Below are 24,215 nucleotides of genomic sequence, written 5' to 3' on the forward strand. Positions count from 1 at the left end.
TTACATGCACACTATTATTCCACCATTATTCCGAATATGACAATATTCAGAATTTGATACGGGTCATGTAAACAGCATAATTCAGTTGGATATTCAGAATAAGCAGAATATAGCATTTTCCAATTAAGACATGTGGGATATTCTGGTATTATTCAGGCTTTAGAAGCATTCTTTGGACATGTGTACAGCACATTCGGAATATGCTTTTAATCTGAGTTTTTACTGCAGTTTATGGCTTATGGTCAGCTCTGTGCGTTGCTATGGTTGCTGTACACAAACCAACCAGCCAACAGTTTGCAAGGCTGCAGACCTGATAAGAAGGAGAAACACAGCTACTTTTAAACATTATCAAAGACTTGGATATCTACAGGTTTTTGGATATGAGCTCACATCGCTACGCCGACCTTTTCAAGAAGCTGGTTGAAGGAATAAAAGAGGGACGCTGTGTTCACACGCTCCAACAAGTCCTCCACCGCTGGGAAACTTTAAAAAAAAAAAAAGTACTTTGCACGGCTACATGCACAGGAATATTAGAGGAATATTCACTTTCTATGTAGCTATGTAAACAGCTTAGTCGGACTATTGTGCTTTTCGCAATAAGGGCAAAAACCGGAACATTATGTAAACGTAGTCACTGTTGTACGTGAAGCATTAATGCAGGAATAAAAGAACGTGATGGAACAGAGGAGCTGTTGTACCTGTGATATTCTGTCAAAGGAGCCCAGTTGATGCCCTCTGGGAAACAAAAGAGGGTGAGGGCCTTTAGTGTCTTCTCCTCCTCCTCCTTCTGAAATTTCGCCATCCCATCTCTCTGAAAGTAAACAACCACACACCTCTGTTAATCCATTTATTTAAAAGAATGTGTATTTTAGTGTGTGAATTTCTGCTGCTGCAAAAAGGACAGACAGACAGACAGACAGACATTTTAGGCATTCAGTAGCTTAGACAACCATAACACAACAAACACACATACACACACATATCTGACATCCATAAATATCACTCACAGAAACTGAAAGAGTTAGTTAATTAGTTAAAAATCGGTTTTCTTAGGGCGCTTTCACACCTGTAGTTCGGTGGACTCGCAATTCGGAGGTGAAGTTGCAACATTTAAAAAAAAAAATGTTTATTTGGTTGGGTTTGCGTTCACACTGCACTTGGTGAAACGCACCAAACATTGTAAACGAATGTCACGCGGTGGAAACGGTCACTCGTCTATTGGACAGAACATCTGAGTCAAACTGTCCGACACTTAATAATGGAGCAACACCAGATTTATAACCTCTCGGGTTTTCAGGTTCTACTTCAGGGTTTCTAATAATTTAGAAGAAGGGGAACAATGTGATCAGCTGACAGACAGCGAGAGAAGGAGAGAGAGAGATGATGATGATGTCACACAGACGACCAGCGATGTGTGCTCAGAATAGATTATGGATCTGAAAGTTATCGTCCCTTAAATCATATACAAGTCAGTAAATTGTGTGCAAAGTTGAAAATGTAGGCTAGTAAATGCTCTGTTTCTTGGTTCACTTCCTGTATTTGGGGCGGATTTAATCGGCGAGTCCAAGTGAAGTATGACAACACTCCTACTCAGAAAGCAATATCACAAAATTTCATTTTAGACATTTATTTAATATTTTATTCATATATTACGCTACATTTGTGAAACCCAAGACTTTTGTAAACCCATTTCAAACACCAAAACAGTTGAGCGTAGGTATGTTTTCATAAGAGATTTGAGAAATATTTCAGCTTTAGGGCCAAATTGTCTCTTTATACATTGCTCTGGAACAGTTTTGGGCGTCACTATGCAGAAAGCTGAGTTTGTTTCAGACATTTTGATATGAAACACATGGGGATCTGTTATATCCAATGTAAAAATGCCGTTAAAATGGACCAAACTGCTGAAAAGCAACCTTTCTTAAACGTCATATACTCTGCGGAGGCTCCACGCGGAGCTTTCGTCGTAGCCTACTTAAAGAGCTCATATTATGCTCATTTTCAGGTTCATAATTGTATTTAGAGGTTGTACCAGAATAGGTTTACATGGTTTATTTTCAAAAAACACCATATTTTTGTTGTACTGCACATTGCTGCAGCTCCTCTTTTCACCCTGTGTGTTGAGCTCTCTGTTTTAGCTACAGAGTGAGACCTCTCACTGCTGTAACATCTTAGTTGGCAGTCGCACACGCGCAGTAGCTTTGAATTTTTTAATTTTGAACTTTAATTTTTCGAGAGGTGCACGTCAGGCTACGGTGTAGGGTCTGTGTCTCCACGTACCTACGCACGTAGCCACGGCGTAGATTTAAAGTGCCCATATTATGAAAAAAACACTTTTTCTGGGATTTGGGGAGTTCTTTTGTGTCTCTGGTGCTTCCACACGCATACAAACTTTGAAAAAAATCCATCCATGCTGTTTTGAGTGAGATACGGTTTCTGAATGTGTCCTGCCTTCAGTCTCCGGGTGAGCTGTTCAAAATCGGCACGGCTTGTGACGTCACAAGCCGAAACGAGTTGGCTAACCACAACCGTTAGCTCGTAGCATTAGCGTTAGCATGCTAACGCTAATGCTAACGCTAGCATGCTACCTCGTTCTCAATAGCAAAGCACTGCTACAACACACACAAGTTCACCATAATCTACTAAAGAACTACTTCCATGTGCGCCCTCATTCAGAAGTCTCCCAGCTAATCCTGCCTTGTAACTGACTGAAGGTGGAGAAACAGCCTTTCTTTTACTGTCTATGGAGCTAGCTAGCTGACATGAGCTACATCTGAGCTACTGCACATGTGCGAGTGCAATCAAAGATAGTGAAGAAGATGAAGAAAAGAGGTCTCACTCTGTAGCTAAAACAGAGACCAGGTGAAAAGAGGATCTGCAGCAGTGAGAGAGAGCTGTGCAGTACAACAACAATATGGTGTTTTTTGAAAATGAAACCATGTAAACCTATTCTGGTACAACCTTAAAATACAGTTATGAACCTGAAAATGAGCATAATATGGGCACTTTAACGCATAAGCCTAAATCACACTTTAGGCTGAACTATTGTAAATATGTTTTGCGTTGCCCCATCACACTAGCCTGACAAGCCCGACCCATCAAGATGTTGGGTCTAGCGCTACAACCAACCAGAGCTAGTTGGTAGATTAAACTTTTGCCGCATCCGGTCGGCAAAACTCCGAACACATCTTCCTTTTTTAAGAATGACTTCAGTGCCGTTCTTTGTTCTTTTCTCAAAGAAAAGCTGAACTCCAAGTCTTCCAGAGTCGCGGCCAAAGCCGATTCAAAAGGCCGCTGTTCGCCAGCAGCGGCAGCCATCTTCTTTGTTTTCAAGTAGCAGGGAATTCACACGGAACCGTCGCAACTCTGCCGTTATTATGTTAAGCCCCGCCCACCGACTCTATACACGATGTGATTGGCCTGACTAGAGTTTGGTTTTTCCAGCTCGCAAGCCAACGGAGAACTGCTAAACGACCCTGGCTGCAAATAACATTTGCTGCCGCTAGGGTGCGTCTAGATTACTAGGCTACCATCACACTGACCTTGGGAAACTGGTAGGTGATCTGAGGTTCGTAGCTGCTGCCATCTTTGGTCTTCTTGAGGCTGACCACCACCAGATACTCAAAGAAGTACTGACCGCTGGCGTAGCGGTGCTGCCTGGATGCGTTGTCTGCCACCACCGGGCCCAGCGGCTCTGTCGGCTCAACGTCTTTGACTTTTACACAGAAATGTAGAAATACAAGCATGTCAAAAAAAATCTCTAAATGTTGACTATAAGCACAGATGCCAATAGATGTACATGGGAAAAGGATTTAGACATGAGATATATATATATATATATATATATATATATATATATATATATATATATATATATATATATATATATATATATATATATATATATATATATATATATTTTCATGAGGCACAAACTTTCTTTTTTTCAAAACTCTACATAGAATTTATTTCACACCTGAAAAACTTCATAAAATGAACAATGAAATGTCTTTTCTGTGCTGGCGAAAAGGTAACTTTTATCATATGTTTTGGTCCTGTGATTTGAACATTTTGGATTATTTTTCTCAGGCTGGCAGCGTTGTGTCTCTGTGTGTTTTAGGCCTGCTGGTGCTACTCCTACCACACTTATAAATACATTTAGACACTCCAAGCTCGCCCATCTGTAGTTAGAGGATCAGTAGGCGTGATTTGCCTCGCAAAGGTTTGATTTAAATAGATATGATATGTTCCACTTGTATAATAAGATTAGAGCACATCTTTCCTTTTCTGTTTCTGAAACCTCCCTACATGCAATTGTGTTTTCAACAATGTCCTACTGTCTTCCAATCGGTCTCTAACCACTAAGGAAATTACTGAACCAATAGCACGACTATACAATTGAGCTCTCAAGATCCACAGTAATCTTCCAAAGTGGTCTCACCATTGCAATCAGACATCAGATTCAAAATAGCACTTCACCAACACTTGCTGCACACAATATGAGACCAGTACGCCTCACCACATCAGTCTCACAGGCATTCATTCCAGTCCCCCCATACAAAAACAACTATGGTCAGAAATCCTTTTTTTCATACATACATTTGGAATGACATTCCCCATCACATCAGAGCACTACCATCTATCACATATTTCAAAAAGGCATACAAACTGTTCCTTCTCGACAGTTACACTTGCACACATTGATTGTTCAACAATGTATTGTCCAAGTCTTGTTACCACTGTCTGTATTGTTGCTCTAGTTGTCTGTATCTGTCTAGCCCACGCTAATGTCCTGTACATGTGTTTCTGTCCTCATGTGCTGTAACAATGTTTAATGTTCTATGTTTCTGCAGAACAGGAACCTGCTGGAAAACAGTTTTTAAACTGAGTCAGGCCCTTTTATATTGTAACTTTGAACTTTCCTGTATAATAAATGAAAAAATAAAAATAAAAAAAAACCTGTTTCTCTGAAGTGATTTAACCCTCTGAAAGAATTTTCACACATATTCTTAAATTCCCCTTTTTAAAAGGTATTTGCATATAACTGATCCATGTGTTTCATATCAAAATGTTCAGAACAAACTCAGCTTTCCGTATAGTGACGCCCACATTTTCTCTAGAGCGATGTGTAAAGAGATAATTTGGCGCTGAAGCGTTGACGTTGGCTTTTTGAAACGTCCTCAAATCTCTTCTGAAATCAAACCTTAACTTCTGATGTGTTGTACGAATTGTTTCTGTGCTTGAAATGAGTTTAGAAGAGAAGTCTTAGGTTATACTGTATGTGATTAAATTAGTAGATACTGACCTCGCCAGACTGTCCGACAGCCGATTATCGGCCCGGTGTGTAGCTGCCTCAAGGTACCACTGGCCAGAAAAAACATCTACAAGAAATCCTTCATCCCCTCAGCAATAGCGATACTGAACAGCACAAAATGAACACCATAGTCAGCTGATACCTTAACACCCCCATATCTTGTTTTGATATGTCTCTGTGACTGGAGCCTTGTCAAAGAACATTTTCTGTAACCCTTGTGTAACAGACAAAGGATTATCTTATCTTATGTCTTATCTTATACTCAGCCGAGTAACGTTTTGGTAAAAACACTAAAGTAGCATGTTAATTGGAATGATTGCCTCCGCTGTGAGTCAGTTGTGTTCAGTTGTCCTCGGGTCAAATCTGACCCATTTTCAAAAAGTTTCTATATCAGAATTTTGGGTTTCTTTCAACCAAATTTTAAAACAAAATAACGTGGATGGTTCCCTAAAACACTCTTCACAAGTTAAATAAATAATCAGTTCACTACTTTCATTGAATGTTGGTGTTTTATTCATTTTTATAGCATGCAAAGAAAAATTGATGAAAGAACATTGATAAACGCAGGAAAAACATTTAAAAAAAAGCACAGAAGAAAGTAACAAAAACGTCAGGAAAAGTGACAAAAACTTTGAAAAAGGTGACAAAAACTTTGAAAAAAGTCAGGATAATCTTGAAAAACGTCAGGAAAAGTGACAAAAACATGGAAAAAGCTTAAGAAAAAAAAAAGTCAAAAAAGTGCCGAAAAATATTGACAGAAACTTCGAAAAAGGTGTCGAAAAAGACGACCAAAACGTTTTTCTTTTTAACATTTTGACCCAGAAAAACAAAAAGCTGCACGGTCGACGGGGAAGACAACACGAGGGTTAACATCGTCGCCACGCAGACAGAGCCGTTTGTAAATGTATTCTTGTACAAATTACATCTGTAACAGCCCAACAACAAATACACAGAGTCACCGGAAAAAAACCAAACACAATGTAATGAAACCCAAGAAAAATGTGCTGTAAGAAATCTATACTTTACTAGGGGTGGGAATCACGGGAGGCCTTACGATCCGATATCATCACGATACTTATGTCACGATACGATATTACTGCGATTTTAAACATATTGCAGTTCATAACCTTTTTCCCAACTTCAAATCTTTCCCAATTTCAAATGATGTCCCCAAAAGGAAACTTTGTCAACATCTGTTTTACCTAAAAAGATACATTTCTCTGTTTGTTCATCTCACTTCAATTGTGTTGCTGCAAAAAGGGATTGTCAAGCAGACAAACTGACCAACACATATATCATAAAAGATCGATACTTGGCGTCTGTGTATCGATACGGTATTGCCACGGAAAATATTGCGATACTATGCTTGATTTTTTTCCCCCCACCCCTATACTTTGGTGAAACTTATACGTGTTGCTTCAACTCTGGAGTCATTTCTAATGGCTGTTGAGGAAGGTTTTTACAAGTTGATTCCATACTGTGGTGGTGTGGGTGTGGTTTGCCATCAGCCGCAGCGGTTGGCAGGAGTATTTTGGGTTAATTGTTAATCTGTCATCATGTAGACGGCAAATAACATAACTGAAGGTAACAGTACACAAGGAGGTAAAAGTAGGAGTGGAGCATTTGTCTTTGATGTGGTAATGTGATGTAATAGGGGTGGGAAAGATAAATCAAACACGGTATGTATTGTGATTTTTTTTTTTTTGCGACCATTTTTTTTTTAAATCAATTATTTTCCCTTGTGTCAATTTAAAAAAATCATTACCAATGATTCACCACAATATTTTCTGTTATCTTCTATCTATCTTATGGGTATTAATACAAACCTCAAGATCAATGCTAGGGACAGATACATATTTAAAACGGTCAGCTTAATGGCACTGAAGCAAGTGACCAGGCTTTGGAAACAAGCCAAACCCCCAGATCTTAAAGCATGGTACAAGACAATAGATCAAACACTGGGAATGGAAAAACTCAAACAGTCAGAAACCAAATAGAAAAATTGAATAAATTGTATCCAGAGCATATAGTTAGAAGAATAAGTCAACTCTCCAATATATGCATACTGTAGATGGATATGCACGCATGTAATGTTTTTTGGACTTGACACTAGACAAGAAAAATAAGAAAATAATTCTGTTTATACGGTACTGCCGGCGGCGACTACATCATATGCCAAAAGCCGAAAACGCAGAAAATCCATGTTGTGTTCTTCTTTACAGATGAAATAAATGTCAGACTGACATGTGATGTGCATTCTTCTCAGAAAACTATTAGTTTTTTTTTTAGAAATGTCTCATGTAGGGTTGGGTACCGAAACGCGGTGCCAATAGGGCACCGGTTCCGACGTAAATGGTAGTAAATTTCCTCATTTTGGTGCCCGACTTCTTTTTTTTTTCAGAAGCAACGCTGCACGGGACGCTACGTTACCGTTACCTAGTAGCTGGATTAAACCCAATGGTTGAAGTGCTGACAGCTTACGTTAAGCGGTGTAAAGTGTGACTGTATTTCCCTGTAGAGGATTCCAGCACCGGGACGTAACGGTCTGACTGCAGCTGCTGTTGTCGCAAAAACAACACAGACGGTGCGTTCACTCACCAGCCTTGTGGTGCATTCAAAGTTATTGTTAAATACCCTTTTCCCATCTGGTGCTTGTTTTTGTCGTTTACCAGAAATTTACTGGTGAAATAAGTCATTGTTATAAGTTATTGTTATTACATTATTAATCAATCATTTAATTTTGACCATATGGCCTTAGCAATAAACAAGCCGTTCTTTAATGTCGCCAACTGTCGTTTTGTGCTCCTTTTTTATATTATATACATTATAAATATATTATATATATTTCGGTTCAGGCACTGGCACCGTTTTAAAAGTATCAATTTAGCAGCAGTATCGGAAAAAACCCAAACGATACCCAACCCTAATCTCATGATAGCTTTTCTCTACGAATGTTTAATTCAACTTGTGTTTTTGTTAAAGAAGGAAAAGAAAATCGCAATACTCAATACTATCGAATCGCATAAGAAAGAATTGAATCGGCAGTACATCATGATGTCATACTCACCATCTCTTTTGCCTTTGCGGAAGGAGGGAAACCTGGCACTAAAGCGTTTGAGGGCTCCTTGTCGTCCACCTTCATTGTGTCCGGATGGGATCGCTGCTGGAGAAACAAAATCAACACTGGAACGTTCACAAAAACATTCACTTACCCTGCGAGTTTGTTTTGTGATTACCAACTTCTTTTGATTGTCATTTTTTAACAAAATACTAAACATACAACTCACAACATGAACATATATTTTATTGGTTCTTTCCAAGCGGACGGCGAGGAAGTGATTGAGGGGGGGTTACAGGATTACAGCAGCTACAGATGACGGATCTTTTTCGCTTCTTTATCAGAGCCCAGAAGTTATTTATTGCTGTCGGGGTACAAAGACCATCTCAATAAATACATTAAAAAGTGTATACGGGAAATAGTTACCAACCATGCCTTCAAGTGTCTGTAAATGTTTTTATATGCATTTTTTTTGCCGTCATTGGAATCGATTCTAACAGCTGCTCTCCTCCTCAAGCCTACAACGGAGGGTAAAATACTCACAAAAACTGAGTTTTGATCCTTTAAAAATGTACACTGTGTAGTGTAAGTATTTTATCAGCTAAAATCAATGTCTTCATTCAGAAATATGTCCTCATTGGTGTCAAATGACCTCTGCTAGTGATCTGACTTATCCTCGTAAGCGAAAAAAAATCTGTATTTACTTTGGACGGGCAAGTCCAATGTAAATACAGATAAGAAGGATCATACTTATGCTGAGCCACAGGAGAAGGAATCCTCGTCGCCAAAAAAAGCAAAAAAGGGAATTAAAAAGGCAACGTAACCCATAACGGCTACCGTAGTTGCAACAAGCGAGGCGCTAGAGAGCACTATTCGTTTGAATGCAAAATACAATTTCACTGCTAGATGGGAGAAATTCCTACACAGTGTACCTTTAAGACAATTATGAACCCTTTATAAGACTACCCAAGGTAACATGATTAAAGCTAATCTTATCTTTACAGTCAAGAGAAAAGAGTATAAAAGAAACTAGCTGAGCTAACTTGTTCCTCCAGCTCCTGTACTTACTGTGTTTACCAGCCACGTCAGAGGCGAGGTTAGCTTTGGGCTGCTCACCTGGACAACACAGAGAAAAGCTGGGTGAATACACAGTTCTGAGACTATTGACTCACTGTTACAAACCATGTTCGCTAAATACTGTTACCTGCATCGCTTATAAAATACTAAATTTCATGTACTGTTTCCGTCCACTTTTACCTTTAACCAAAGTGGGGTGAAACACACCAAGGGCTCTATCTTGCACCCGGCGCAGCGCAAAGCCCGACGCAAGTGTCTTTGCTAGTTTAAGACAGACGCAGTTGTCAATTTCCCGTCCAGCGCCCGCGCCGTTTAAATAGCAAATGCACCTGCGCCCATCTTTGCGTGCTGGTCTTACAGGGAGGTGTGTTCAGGTGCATTCTGGGCGTATTCCTAATTGAGGCAGCGGGAAGTGATCGCGCCATTGACCAACAAAAACCTGGTCTAAAGTCAATAACGCAGCATTTCATTGTTTTTTTAACAGCAAAATGCTCCTAGGCTCGTGCACAGCGCGCGCACACTATGCTTGTTACACACATTAAGGGAAGTGCAGCAGCACACACACATGCAGAAGATTACAAATACAAATATTACGGTGCAAATCCTCCATCATAACAGCAATGCTCCAAGGTCCAAACGCGCCTGGCTTTTAAAGGGAATGGGAGATGATCTCTGATTGGTTGATTGCATGTTACGCCCAAAACACACCTCTGATTAATGAAGACACTAAGTACAACACTTTTGAACCATGCGTCCGGCGCACGGACCCTTTTTTCCGCCGTCAAACTAGCAAAAGTGTATCTTTTCGGACGCACTCAGCTGCAACGTCACTTCCTGAGAGCCTCCTTGCCGTTGAAGACACGTAACCATGGTAACCCCTGCCGACCTCCGCTCCAGCAGCATCGCCAGATTGTGCTTAAATTACTGAAAGAGGCGAATAACTAGACCAACAGTCGTTTAAATATGTTCAAATGTAAATTAGAGCGTTATTGACGTCACAGAGCTGCCTTGGTTTCTGTCTGTTTGTCTGTTATGAACGTTGGCGTTACTACCGCATTGCAATGTGGGATATTTATGCCGGGCTAGTGTCCAGTATCGCATTCTGTAATATTTACCGGAAATAGTATGCAATTCATGTACTATGGGTTTCATACTAAGATTTTGGACATACTAAAAAATCTCACACACTGAGTACAAGAGCGCAAAAGGGCTTGTTGTTTGGTGTTTTTTGTGGCAGAGAGAGAGGCAGTGATGTTTCCTGTTTGGGACTCTCACACCGCCTCAAACCACACCAACAAGTCTGATCTCTGGTTGCACTACTGGCCACCGCAGCGGGACATCGGGTTGTGTTTCTCCAAAAGTTGAATCGGTCTCGATTTTTTGCCGCAGGCATTCAAAATAAACGGAACGACAGTGTGTGTGAATGCATGCTCAGCCAGCCAGCGCCGCAATAGAGAATTAGCGTTATGCACCATCTCTACCTACCTACCTTTACGAAATTGCGTGAAAACGACACCAACCTCTACAAACATCAGACTGCTCGCTTGTAACTCAACATTACTCCGTTCTTGGCTGAGATGGATGCCATAGCGCTGCATAAATTAACCAGTGACTAGCGGACATTTAGCTAGCTGTTCATCCCGACAAAACAGCAAAGTGAATTTCAAATCCCAAAATTGAAAAACGAATACCTACCCAACGAACAAATCAAAGTCAAATATTCAAGTCCAGCCCTACAAGCTACACGCTACAAATGTTTTGAAGAAGATTTGGATGGTGCAACAAGGCAGGTCTGCTTGGTTCTTTCTGGGAATGATTGTAAAGATTTACAAAGAATAAGTTTAGGTCATCTCCTCTCTAACTGGGAGGTTTTGGGACTGATTGGTGGGATTGTTGTGGACGAAGTACACACAGAGATACACTGGTAGGAGATTTAAATAGCTCACGTTACTGTATTGTGTCAACAGTTAACTTCATGTAATATTGTATGAGGTGTTTTCTTTTGCGGGGTGCAAATGTTCCACCAATACCACTTCCTTCCTGAGACTATTCAGCAGAGCCTTCGTCGCTGCGTCTGGAGCTTAGCGCCGCCCAAGACGACTGTGATTGGTTTAAAAAATGCAAACAAACCCATACCGGTTTTTTCACCTACGCCAAATGTCCTGGTAAGGAGGCAGGTTGGGGGGGGGGGGGTCAAAGAAACACAGGACTTTCCCAATGTTAAATGTGTTTAAAACTGTGACCGTTACCTTCTCTGGTTTAGGTATGAGGATGGAAAACTCTCCTGTGGGTCAGATTAGAGGAGAGGGGCGCGCGCACACACACACACACACACACACACACACACACACACACACACACACACACACACACGTTATGTGTATAGCTACAGTTAAACCTCAAAAATACTTCAATTTTTTTTATATTATCCCAGAATGCATCTGTGGTGTAGCCAGACCTTTACTCCACAGCCCTGTGGAGATAGAGCTGGCAATGTGAGACTGTGTCATTTTATTAAAGTGTGTTACTAAATCCCTGTTGTGCCCCTATATGTCCAGGACATATCACTTCCTACCAGTACGACGGCAAAAATCTGAAAGTTAATTGGGAAAATATGCGCGCTGTTAGTTCTCTAAAAACTACTTGACAGATGGGAACATTATTTTATAATTGTGGGTATTTGTCTGTTTTAACAGTCTTTTCAAAGTGGAAGTGAATTCTTGGGCAATGCAAAACTATTGTAGAACATATGATTTTTACTAGAAGATTAAACCAACCACAACAGCAGCCGTCTTCCTTATAAGTCTCCTGTGTATACTGCAGTGACAGTGCTGAATCATCTGTTTATACTTCAGACCCTGAGGAAAGAATTTTCAAACTTGTGCTGCATTCAGGTCATGTGGGGAAAAAACAGCTTTCTATAGGAACATTCTGCCTGCCTCATCTTTCAGATGGTAAATGAACGGCATTAGCAAAAAGCTGGTGAATACTATTCAAAATATACAATCGATGTCGGGCATCAGTTCATTTGATTTCATATTTAAATCAACTATTTGAAGTGAAGAAATGTTTTTCATCTACATTTTGTAAACCTCACAAAACTCTGATTTCTTAAATGTTGGTATTACAAACAAGAAAATTCCTCACGTCTAATGAATCAAAAGAGCAGATGTCACAACTCGTCTTATGAGAAAGACAAAGAAAAAGAAAGAACAGAGAGGAAGAGAAATGTATTTTGCCAGAAAATTACCCAAGTAAAAAGATTTTAAAGTACAAACTCATTATCTGAAGCGGTGGAAGAAGTATTCGGATCCTTTACTTAAGTAAAAGAACTAATACCACACTGTGAAAATACTCTATTACAAGTAAAAGTCATGCATTGAAAATGTTACTTATGTAAAAGTATGTCAGTATCATCAGGAAAATGTACTTAAAGGTGCAGTAGGTAAGACTTATAAAACTAACTTTCTGTTATATTTCAACATGGCCTCATGACTTTGCGAAGAGAGACGGAGGGACTGAGGAAACAGTCAGCTGTTCCACAAACTCCCGGGCAGGTCACTGCTTGTTGTTGGGTGTTTTCACAACTTTCTTGTAGCAGCAATAGAGGCAGTGATGTTTCCTGTTTCCTGTACAGGACTCTTACAGCGCCTCAAACCACACCAACTGATTGCAGGTTATATATGTGGCCACCGCAGCGTGCATCGGGTTGCGTTTCTCCAAAAGTTAAGTCAGTACTGTATGTGTGTTTGTGTGTGTGTGTGTGCGTTTGTGTATATGTGTGTGTGTGTGTGTGTGTGTATATTTGTATATGTGTGTGTTTGTGTGCATGCATGTGTGTATGTGTATATGTGTATGTGTGTGTGTGTGTGTGTCTCTATATGCATGTGTGTATGTTTGTATATGTGTATGTGTGTGTATGTGTGTGTTTGTGTGCATGCATGTGTGTGTGTGTGTGTGTGTGTGTGTGTGTGTGTGTGTGTGTATGTATGTGTATGTGTGCATGCATGCATGTGTGTGTATATATATATGTGTATGTGTGTGTATATATATATATATATATATATATATGTGTGTGTGTATATATATGTGTATGTGTGTGTGTGTGTATATATATGTATGTATGTGTATGTATGTGTATATATGTGTATGTATGTGCACGTGTGTGTGTGTGTGTGTGTATATATGTGCATGTGTATGTGTGTGTGTGTGTGTGTGGTCAATGTGAACCGGCATTGGAAAACAATCCCAACCCTATGCAGGGTTTTCTCCGCCATTATAAAGGTGTAGGTGCAGCACCTGAGCCCTTAGAATGAATGAAACTAAAAGACTTTTCTCAGATCTAATAATTGCAGTTGGACTTTTTTTTTAGCAAAGTTTTGTCCTTAAGCATTTTGAGAGTAATTTATTTATTATGTGCTCTAGCTTCTCCAACGTTTTAGACACAGATATGGTGATAACGGTCCAAAGTGATGTGTAAAAGAGACGCAAAACTACCACAAAAGGGACACAAACCGTCTACAAAGAGACGCCCAATGACCACGGAGAGACCTCAAATGACCCCAAATGAAAACAAAAATGACCGAAAAGAAACAACACAACTACAAAGAGACGCAAAATCCCCTCGCCAAATACGCGCACCTAAGTCTTTCACAAACTGAGGGAAAACACTGCGATGTATGTGTTGAGTTACAAAGTTAAAAAGCTGAATGAGCAGAACATGAAGAATTAGTTGAACTGAATGTGTCCTAGATGACCTACAACTGGAGTAGAGAAAACAAGACACTGTCTACGTTTCACTTTCAGTCTGGTTCAAGAACAACCTTCACTGAAGCCCAAAGTTTGCCTTAAACAACCTCTGTTGTCACGACGATGTGTTTGCACTGTGTCAATAGCAATGGCACGGTTTCCCCAGCCAACACCTTGCACAACCTTGCACTCAATCGGCTGCCGAGACAACATGTTACATATAGCGTACAGCTAAAACTTTCATAAGGCTGTAGGGGCTTTCTTTTAACTCTTGACATAAGAGCTGCAAAGATGAACCGATTAGTTGTCAACTATTAAATTATTTGCCAACTATTTAGATAATCAATGAAATCAGTTTAAGTCATTTTTTATGACATTCTCTGATGTCAGCTTGTGAATATTGTTCTAGTTTCTTCTCTCCTCTGGGACAGTAAACTGAATATCTTTGAATTGTGGACAAAACAAGACATTTGAGGACGTCATCTTGGGATTTTGGGAAACACCGATCCACATTTTTCGCCACTCTCTTTTTTTTGCACAGTGATAGCGTTAGAGAAGGCTAGCGTTAGAGAAGGCTAGCTGTAGTCTCGCGCTGAAGTCCCGGTGTAGCAGGAAAAAGGTAAACAGTGTGCAGATCGCTCCGAGAAGCAATCCTTGCAAGCCACAGACATCATTTGCCCCGTTTTCATGTAGTTACATAAGCCGCTTTCCGACCAAGTAGTTACAGGAACGTAGTTATAGGAAAAGTCAGGGAGTGATGCAAGCACGGCAACGGTCTTTATAGCGTTAAAATCAGAAAACAAATACACCAAACAAAGTATGAACTAAATACTACATCTACTGTATATAGCAGTAGATGAGCAACAGGTATCTCTGGGGGAACGGGAACAGCGAAAAGACCCTGCCCTGAATTAGGAGCTGCGGCCAGAGGAACTTAATAATCCCCAAATTGGTCCAGTCGGAACATGAGAAAAAAAGGCTTCTAGGAACGTTATGTTCTAGGAACTGCAATAATCCCTCTGGTCGGAAAGCGGCTATAGTCACTGATATGGTCATAACCACTACAGTGCTCAATTACCCATTTTTGAGGGGGAAATAAACTTCAAGTTTTCGTTGCGAAGGCATGACCTGTCCTCTGGAGGACATAGCCACACCACCGGGCGCTCAGTGGCGAAGGCGGGGAGAAATCAGAAGCGAGGATGCCGGTCGGGCCTGCTAGCGCGGCTAAGCTAAGGAACTACCACAGAGGTTGACAATGTCAAGCCTCCTACTCACCAACACCAGATTGATCACACACCAAATGGATGATCTACAAATACACACGGAACTGCTGCGTGATGATTTTCACAGAATAAGCCTGGCTAAACACAAGGCAGCTAGCAGGGCGAGCTAGCTACCGGCAGGATAGAGACAGGGTAGGTGAATTTAAACAATGTCTGAATTGAAAACGCATCTTGTTGTCACGTAAGGGCCCTGTTCATGTTGCACAGACATTTTAATTGCATTTTGTGTCTGTTAAGAGGCACAAAGGCACTCTAAAACCTGCCCTGACAACTGCCGTTTTAGCTCAGTGGAAGCTCGTAGACGTAGCTGTAGCTACTCCGTGTTGACCACAGAGATTTGACTCATTTTTTTCTATCAACTGTATTCGCATATTTATAAATCGATCAAGATTAACTTAAAAAGTATCATTTTTTTACTCTAAACATAGACTATTATTAGGCACGGTCTTTCCTGCATATAGAATTCTTTGGCGTCCCGTCCCCCCGACCAACAGCGCCAAAGGACAATCACCAGCGCCAAAACATCTTTGACTTCCAGCAGTCAACTCCTCTTGTCCACAGACGCAATATTCTATACATTCAGCTTTCACTGATAAGCAAGCTGCTGCATTGTTGTGACTGGACCTGAACGCTCCGCTGTGAAGCTAGCGCTAATGGGATCTCAGTTTTACAGTCCTTTTTTTCCTTTTCTTCACATAAAGACATTTCCACCATAAATTGGTGCATAAAGTGTATCAGAATGCAGGAAATGCTCTAAAAGACTCCCCGCCGGGGCGCCCAGATAGCTCAGTTGGTAGAGCGGGCGCCCATATGTAGAGGTTAACTCCTCGACGCAGTGGGCCCAGGTTCGACTCCGACCTGTGACCCTTTGCTGCACGTCATTCCCCCCCCCCTCTCTCTCTCCCCCCTTTCATGTCTTCAGCTGTCCTGTCAAATAAAGGCCTAAAATGCCAAGTAAACTCATATTTTGTCTCGTGTTCTGACGGGGGGGGGGATTCCAAAAGTTCAAAAGGGAAACGTCACAGTTCAAAGGTGGTTTAACTGTTTCGCTGTTTTTTTACTTCAACAAATGCAACATCTCTTCCAGAAGTCAATAAGGAAGTGTGTTATCAATATTGACCAAAATTGTTGCGATTATGATTATGTTATCGACAGTGGTGGAAGAAGTATCCAGATCCTTTTACTTACTCTGTTACAAGTTAAAGTCCTGCATTTAAAATGTTACTTAAGTAAAAGTATGTAAGTATTGTCAGGAAAATGTACTTAAAAAATATTCAAAGTACTGGATGCAGAAAAATCCAAAGGATCCAACCAGCTGTGTGTTTAACGGTCTGATCATCTCAGCTGGACTTGTAGCCCGTTATGTTGTTGGCTAGTTTACTTTAGAATAAAACATCATCTTTTACAAACTACATGTGTTTTGTGTGCAGAAATCTTACTGTGTAAAGTAACTAGTAATCTAAGGCTATGTTCACACCGCAAGTCTTAATGCTTAATTCTGATTTTTTGCTCAGATCCCAATATTTGTTTGGCGGTTCACATTACCTTTTAAAATGTGGCCTTTATCAGACTCCAGCGTGAACTGTTTGCAGTTTCGAACTGACCCGCATGATAAAAAGAACAATAACAATGACATCAGACGCAGCAGCTGTTGCACTAACGTTAGGGAGGTCATGGAGGAAGTCAGCATTTTCGCTTTTATTTCAAAATGTTTGTGTAATGGCAGCCGTAACATTAATGAGCAGGTGCTGAGGAGGAGGAGAATGAAGAGAAAGAGAAACAAGTTGGTTATTTTGGCCTTTTGCGGGGCTATGGCTGAAAATTCACTACAGAGGTCTGTGTGGAGGAAGTTTATTCAAAACTTTCTGTCAGTTTTTAATGTTACTGTCTGTGTCTAGGACTGACTCCCACCGGAGCATAATTGTGACAAATGTAGATTGACGTAAAAGTCGCATCAAATCCTCCTTGGTTGTTCACGCTGCGGCCGCGTTGATAATAATCAGACCTGGGTCTGATTCAGGACCACATAGGGAAGTGGTCTAAATCTGATTTGAGTGTTCACACTACTTCTGAAGAAGTCTGACCTGGTCACTTGACCTGATTTGGGCCACTTGGCCCACACTGCCTTCAGTCTGAACGTAGCCTAAAGCTCTCAGATGAATGTAGTGGAGCAAAAAGTCCAATATTTCTCTCTGAAATGTAGCGGAGTAGAAGTAGAAAGTGGCATGAAAAGAAAAGACTCAAGTAAAGTACAAGTACCTAAACATCTGTACTTAAGTACAGTACTTGAGTAAATGTACGTAGTTACATTCCACCACTGATAATCGAGTAGCTCTACAATTACATAAGAGCAGACTTGTCTACAGCTTACATGCTTCTGCCGTTCAGCTATGATGTGGGTGTAAATGCCCTAAAGGCTCCTGAACAAGTTGCAACACCATGCTGTCAAATCTATAAGAAAAGGAATGGCGCAGTAACTAAAACTGCCTGGGTACTGTAACTTCATGTGCTCTTTTTCTTTCAGAATACCTGCAACCTGTATATTAATAAAAAAATACAAAAAGCCGTCCGTGATTTTAGCTTCTACATTCTGTATCATCAGTGATCCTTTTCTGTGTCAACAGCCACATTCCTGGCTTAATATGTAGCCAGCCATGAAGAGCCTCACATGGGGTTTGCTGGGAGAAAAGATGTTCGACTTCAAATATTAAAAAGGTGGCTTATTGATTATAGGCGGTTTATTGAACTGATTGCAACAAAAAAAACATATCTGAATGTCTTTTTAGCTCCCGAGGCTCAGGTATAAAGTTAGACAACATGCTGAAGTAGGCTATGTGCACTTATCACTTGTCACGGTCAAAAGTCTGGCTTTGTATTGACACCGTGAACCTTTCAGTTAAGCTTATCGGACATGTCAAAAAGAAAAGAAGAAAAATCATTGTGTAATATTATTATTTTCTGTATGACATTTTTTGTTTTCTTTTACATGTTCGAAATACATTAAAATCAATAAAAAATTTAAATTCCAATGCCTCTTCTTCTGTAAATCACACCAAACTTCAGTTAAAAACAAGTGGATTTAACTTCTGTAAATCACACCAAACTTCAGTTAAAAACAAGTGGATTTAACTTCTGTAAATCACACCAAACTTCATTTAAAAACAAGTGGATTTAACTTCTGTAATCACACCAAACTTCGTTTGAGGTTCTATGTTCGCAGCGCTAACGTACAAAACAAATAATCGGAGTCCATTCGGCGTGTTTATATTTCAGCATGCTGCTCTTTATTTCCGTTTATCTGTCCACAGTATTCAGCTAAAAAACATACAGTAGGAGACCGTGAATTAACCAGCTAGTTTTTCTTAACATAAAGTGGTTGACAACTTAATTCGCAGATATACAACTTGCTCGAGGCATGTCAACATCGCACTTGTTCCGACAGGTATGCTAGTGGCCTACGTAGTAGAAACATCGTTCCACGGTTACGCAAATCATCTTTGTAACTGTTCTTCTGTGCGTTTTAAATCTGGATTTCACGTAGAATGGGTACAATGTAGCCTACGTAGACTAAGCCAGTCAAATACATTAAAGTGGATAACTTCGGCTGTGTCGGTTCTCCGATACTTACTCCATCTGCTCATAAAGTTCGTCAATCCGGGTCCTTTTCTTCTCCTTATAGCCGTTTCACTCATTGCTGCTTAACTCCACACACGCACTGTAACGTTAGTACTTTCAGCTGTTTTCGTCGGTAAACTTAGTAGCACAACAGCGGCACTTTGTGTCTCCATTCCCGTACGTACATCATCCAGCATCCTGGCTCGCATTCACCACTGACCGGCGTGCTTCACAGACTGAAAGAGCTCTCCGCTGGAGCGTGCCCAAGCGGTCCTCTCTTGTGTTGCGTTCAATTTAGGTCCGAAAAACGGCACATCATGTTTTTCCTACTGTCGTTTTATCAGTTCAATTCCTGTCGTCGGTAGTGGGGAATCTGGTTCGCTACCAGTGAACTGAATCGAGTGAGTCACAAGTTTAAAATAAACAGCTTAAATATGTCATAGAAGCTCGACAGCTTAACAACAATAAAAACTAAAGGTAACTCCCTCCAGCTGTAACCCTGAACCAACAAACAGCTGGCAGTGACTCAGGCCAGAATGGCTTTCTCTTTCATAGGAACCTGTTAAATGTCAGGGAACTAACTAACTAACTAACTAACTAACTAACTAACTAACTAACCATCCTCCTTTCTTACTTTCTTTCTTTCTTTCTTTCTTTCTTTCTTTCTTTCTTTGTACTTTGAAAAGACTTTTAAGACAGGTTGAGATTGAGCTTGTAAATAGAGAAATACCCACATAACAGTTATAAAAAAGTAAAGTTTACATCTGTCAAGTATAGGGATGTAACGGTATGAAAATGTATCCTCACGGTTAATATTTTCAGAAAGCACTGATAGGCCTACATAAGCTGAAATAGTTTCAAAAAGTGTAACAGTGTTTATTATATTACAGAAATATAGGCAAACCCTTATCAAAAGTGCAACTTTTAACATCTGAGGAACAAGGGTTCAGGGTTACGATCCGATATCATCATGATACTTATGTCACGATACGATATTATTGCGATTTTAAACATATTGCAGTTCATTACCTTTTTCCCAACTTCAAATCTTTCCCAATTTCAAATGATGTCCCCAAAAGGAAACTTTGTCAACATCTGTTTTACCTAAAAAGATACATTTCTCTGTTTGTTCATCTCACTTCAATTGTGTTGCTGCAAAAAGGGATTGTCAAGCAGACAAACTGACCAACACATATATCATAAAAGATCGATACTTCGGCGTCTGTGTATCGATACAGTATTGCCACGGAAAATATTGCGATACTATGCTGTATCGATACCCCTAGTAAACAGCTTATTTGTCAGGAACATTTCCAGTAGCGCAGGTTTAAATTATACAAATCCAAACATTCAAGCTAAGACATAAAGAAAAATATGTACAACAGTAATTTAGTAACACACTTTAATAAAGTTGGGGACTTTTCTCCACAGCGCTGTGCAGTAAAGTCTGGCTACACCACAGATGCATTCTGGGAGAGGAGGAAAAAAAACGCTCTGGGTTGTTTGCATTTCTTTAAACCAATCACAGTCGTCTTGGGCGGCGCTAAGCTCCAGAGGCAGCGACGGGGGCTCTGCTGAATAGTCTCGGGAAGGAACTGGTTTTGGTGGAACATTTGCACCCCGCAAAAGAAAACACCACATACAATATTACATGAAGTTAACTGTTGACACAATACTGTAACGTGAGATATTTAAATCAGCTGATACATAGTTAAACCTCATTATCTCTTACCAGTGTATCTCCGTGTGTACTTCGTCCACAGCAATCCCACCAATCAGTCCCAAAACGTCCCAGTTAGAGAGGAAACGCCCTAAACATATTCTTCTAATCTTCTAATAAATCTTTACAATCATTCCCCAAAAGAACCAAGCAGGCCCGCCTTGTTGCACCATCCAACATTTCTTCCGAACTTGCCATTTTCAGCGTGTAGCTTGCTTGCTCGAAGTTTGTTGTTGTTTCCCGAAGCGAAACAGCGTTTGAGAGCGGCGACACACATATTGCGGAAGGCCAGGGGGCTTTACCCTGCATACGTACTCCTGTTGATCCAGACTAATGCAAGCGTGACTTAACAGTGCGCTGCCTCAAAGAATCCTAGGCTTCATGTAGTATGCCACACACTCTGCTCCTGTTACCTTTACATACCTGTGTTCTTCACCAGGTCCTGGGGACAGTAATGCTGTGAGGCACCGTCTTCATCTGGGACTGACTCTAGGATTAGAAACAAAAAAACTGATGTCTACAAGGTTTCATTAAAGTCCGAGACACACTAAGCCGATAATCGGCCGTTGGACAGTCTGGCGAGGTCAGTGACTCGAGTCTGTTCGGTGTGTTCCGTGCCGTCGTCCGTCCGAGGGGCCGTCAGCCTTCATTTTGGCCGATTTGACATGTACAATCGACGGGGCGGGCACTGCCGGCAGTCGGACTCAAATGACCCATCTGATTGGTGGAGTGCTAACCCGGAAACCATCTATCTCTCCCCTTTCTCACCTAGCTGTCCTGTCAATTAAAGGCGGAAAAGCCCCCAAAAAATGTAACTTAAAACAACGCTTATGTTTTGATGTCTTCACAATTTACTCTGCAGCTTATTATGTTAATTAGATCATGTCTGTCACTTTGCATACAGGAGGGAGCTCTTTGTTCACAGAGCAGGAAGAAACCTTTTGTTTATCAGCCTTGGAGCCGACCCCTGCTGTCGTGCAGACTAGATTAGAACACCCACATGGTAGGATCATGTGACCGGAAGTGGCCTCAAGACGCATGGATTTGGAGATAGTGCCTTCTTTTGGGCGACAACGGACCAATGGGAGTTGTTTTAATCTACGTGGGGAAAAGGGGTGGCAGTGAAGGTCAGGGGCCTCGACGGACCAGACCCTGGCAGCAGAGGCTGGCTCTGGGGACGTGGAATGTCACCTCTCTGTGGGGGAAGGTTAGATCTGGTGGGGCTTACCTCTACGCACAGTCTTGGTTCTGGAACCATACTCCTGGATAGGGGTTGGACTCTTTTCTTCTCCGGAGTTGCCCAGGGTGTGAGGTGCCGGGCGGGTGTGGGGATACTCACAAGCTCCCGGCTGAGTCCCGCTACGTTGGAGTTTAACCCGGTGGACGAGAGGGTCGCCTCCCTACGCCTGCGGGTTGTGGGGGGGAAAACTCTGAGTTCAGAGTATTCGGCCTTCTTGGAGACCTTGAGTGGAGTCCTGCATGGGGCTCCAGTCGGGGACTCCATAGTTCTGCTGGGGGACTTCAACGCGCACGTGGGTAATGATGGAGACACATGGAGAGGCGTGATTGGGAGGAACGGCCTCCCTGATCTAAACCAGAGTGGTTGTTTGTTGTTGGACTTCTGTGCTAGTCATGGATTGTCTATAACGAACACCATGTTCGAACATAGGGATGCTCATAAGTGTACTTGGTACCAGAGCACCCTAGGCCAAAGGTCAATGATCGATTTTATAATCGTTTCATCTGATCTGAGGCCATATGTTTTGGACACTCGGGTGAAGAGAGGGGCGGAGCTGTCAACCAATCACCATCTGGTGGTGAGTTGAGTCAGGGGGTGGGGGAAGACTCTGGACAGACCTGGTAAGCCCAAACGGGTAGTGCGGGTAAATTGGGAACGTCTGGAGGAGGCCCCTGTCCGACAGACTTTCAACTCACACCTCCGGCGGAGCTTTTCGTGCATCACTGTGGAGGCTGGGGGCATTGAACCCGAGTGGACAATGTTCAAAGTTTCCATTGCTGAAGCTGCGGTGAGGAGCTGTGGTCTTAGGGTCTTAGGTGCCTCAAGGGGCGTTAACCCACGAACACCGTGGTGGACACCGGTGGTCAGGGAAGCCGTCCGACTGAAGAAGGAGTCTTTCCGGGATATGTTATCCCAGACGACTCCGGAGGCAGTTGCAAGGTACCGAAGGGACCGAAGGGCTGCAGCCTCTGCCGTGAAAGAGGCAAAGCAGCGTGTGTGGGAGAAGTTCGGAGAAGACATGGCGAAGGACTTTCGGTCGGCACCAAGGTACTTCTGGAAAACCGTTCGCCACCTCAGGAGGGGGAAGCGGGGAACCATCCAAGCTGTGTACAGTAAGGATGGGACGCTGTTGACCTCAACTGAGGAGGTAATAGGGCGGTGGAAGGAGCACTTTGAGGAACTCCTAAATCCGACTAATACGCCCTCTATGGTAGAGGCAGAGCTGGAGGATGAGGGGGGGATTGGCATCAATTTCCCTGGTGGAGGTTGCTGAGGTAGTTAAACAACTCCACAGTGGCAAAGCCCCAGGAATTGATGAGATCCGTCCAGAAATGCTTAAAGCTCTGGGTGTGGAGGGGTTGTCTTGGTTGACACGCCTCTTCAACATTGCGTGGAAGTCTGGGACGGTGCCTAAGGAGTGGCAGACCGGGGTGGTGGTTCCCCTTTTTAAAAAGGGGGGACCAGAGGGTGTGTGCCAATTACAGGGGTATCACACTTCTCAGCCTCCCCGGTAAAGTCTACTCCAAGGTGCTGGAAAGGAGGGTTCGGTCGATGGTCGAATCTCAGGTTGAAGAGGAACAATGCGGATTCCGTCCTGGTCATGGAACAACGGACCAGATCTTTACTCGCAAGGATCCTGGAGGGAGCCTGGGAGTATGCCCAACCAGTCTACATGTGTTTTGTGGATCTGGAGAAGGCGTATGACCGGGTGCCCCGGGAGATACTGTGGGAGGTGCTGCGGGAGTACAGGGTGAGGGGGTCCCTTCTCAGGGCCATCCAATCTCTGTACGACCAAAGCGAGAGCTGTGTCCGGGTTCTCGGCAGTAAGTCGGACTCGTTTCAGGTGAGAGTTGGCCTCCGCCAGGGCTGCGCTTTGTCACCAATCCTGTTTGTAGTATTTATGGACAGGATATCGAGGCGTAGTCGGGGCTGGAGAGGGGTTGCAGTTCGGTGGGCTGGGGATCTCATCGCTGCTTTTTGCAGATGATGTGGTCCTGATGGCATCATCGGCCTGTGACCTTCAGCACTCACTGGATCGGTTCGCAGCCGAGTGTGAAGTGGCTGGGATGAGGATCAGCACCTCTAAATCGGAGGCCATGGTTCTCAGCAGGAAACCGATGGAGTGCCTTCTCCAGGTAGGGAATGAGTCCTTACCCCAA

General features: G+C 42.1%; 1 protein-coding gene across 7 annotated transcripts in view; it reads right to left on the bottom strand.

Moving 5' to 3' along the window:
• dennd2da (DENN/MADD domain containing 2Da) overlaps positions 1-24,215 on the bottom strand; it is a 51,645-nt gene that overhangs the window by 12,064 nt on the left and 15,366 nt on the right. For 4 of the 7 annotated variants that reach the window (XM_078254198.1, XM_078254195.1, XM_078254196.1 and 1 more), the window contains exons 4-8: positions 21,240-21,305; positions 9,441-9,488; positions 8,382-8,477; positions 3,543-3,715; positions 699-811 (exon numbers count right to left, since the gene is read on the bottom strand). In XM_078254198.1, coding sequence (XP_078110324.1) covers positions 699-811; positions 3,543-3,715; positions 8,382-8,477; positions 9,441-9,488; positions 21,240-21,305 — 496 coding nt within the window. Of the gene's footprint in view, positions 1-698; positions 812-3,542; positions 3,716-8,381; positions 8,478-9,440; positions 9,489-19,109; positions 19,549-21,239; positions 21,306-24,215 lie in introns of those variants that run through there. The other 3 variants (XM_078254197.1, XM_078254200.1, XM_078254199.1) reach the window with 3 other exon arrangements.

The sequence above is a fragment of the Sander vitreus genome, chromosome 7 (assembly GCF_031162955.1).
Source record: "Sander vitreus isolate 19-12246 chromosome 7, sanVit1, whole genome shotgun sequence".
Taxonomy (NCBI): Eukaryota; Metazoa; Chordata; class Actinopteri; order Perciformes; family Percidae; genus Sander; species Sander vitreus.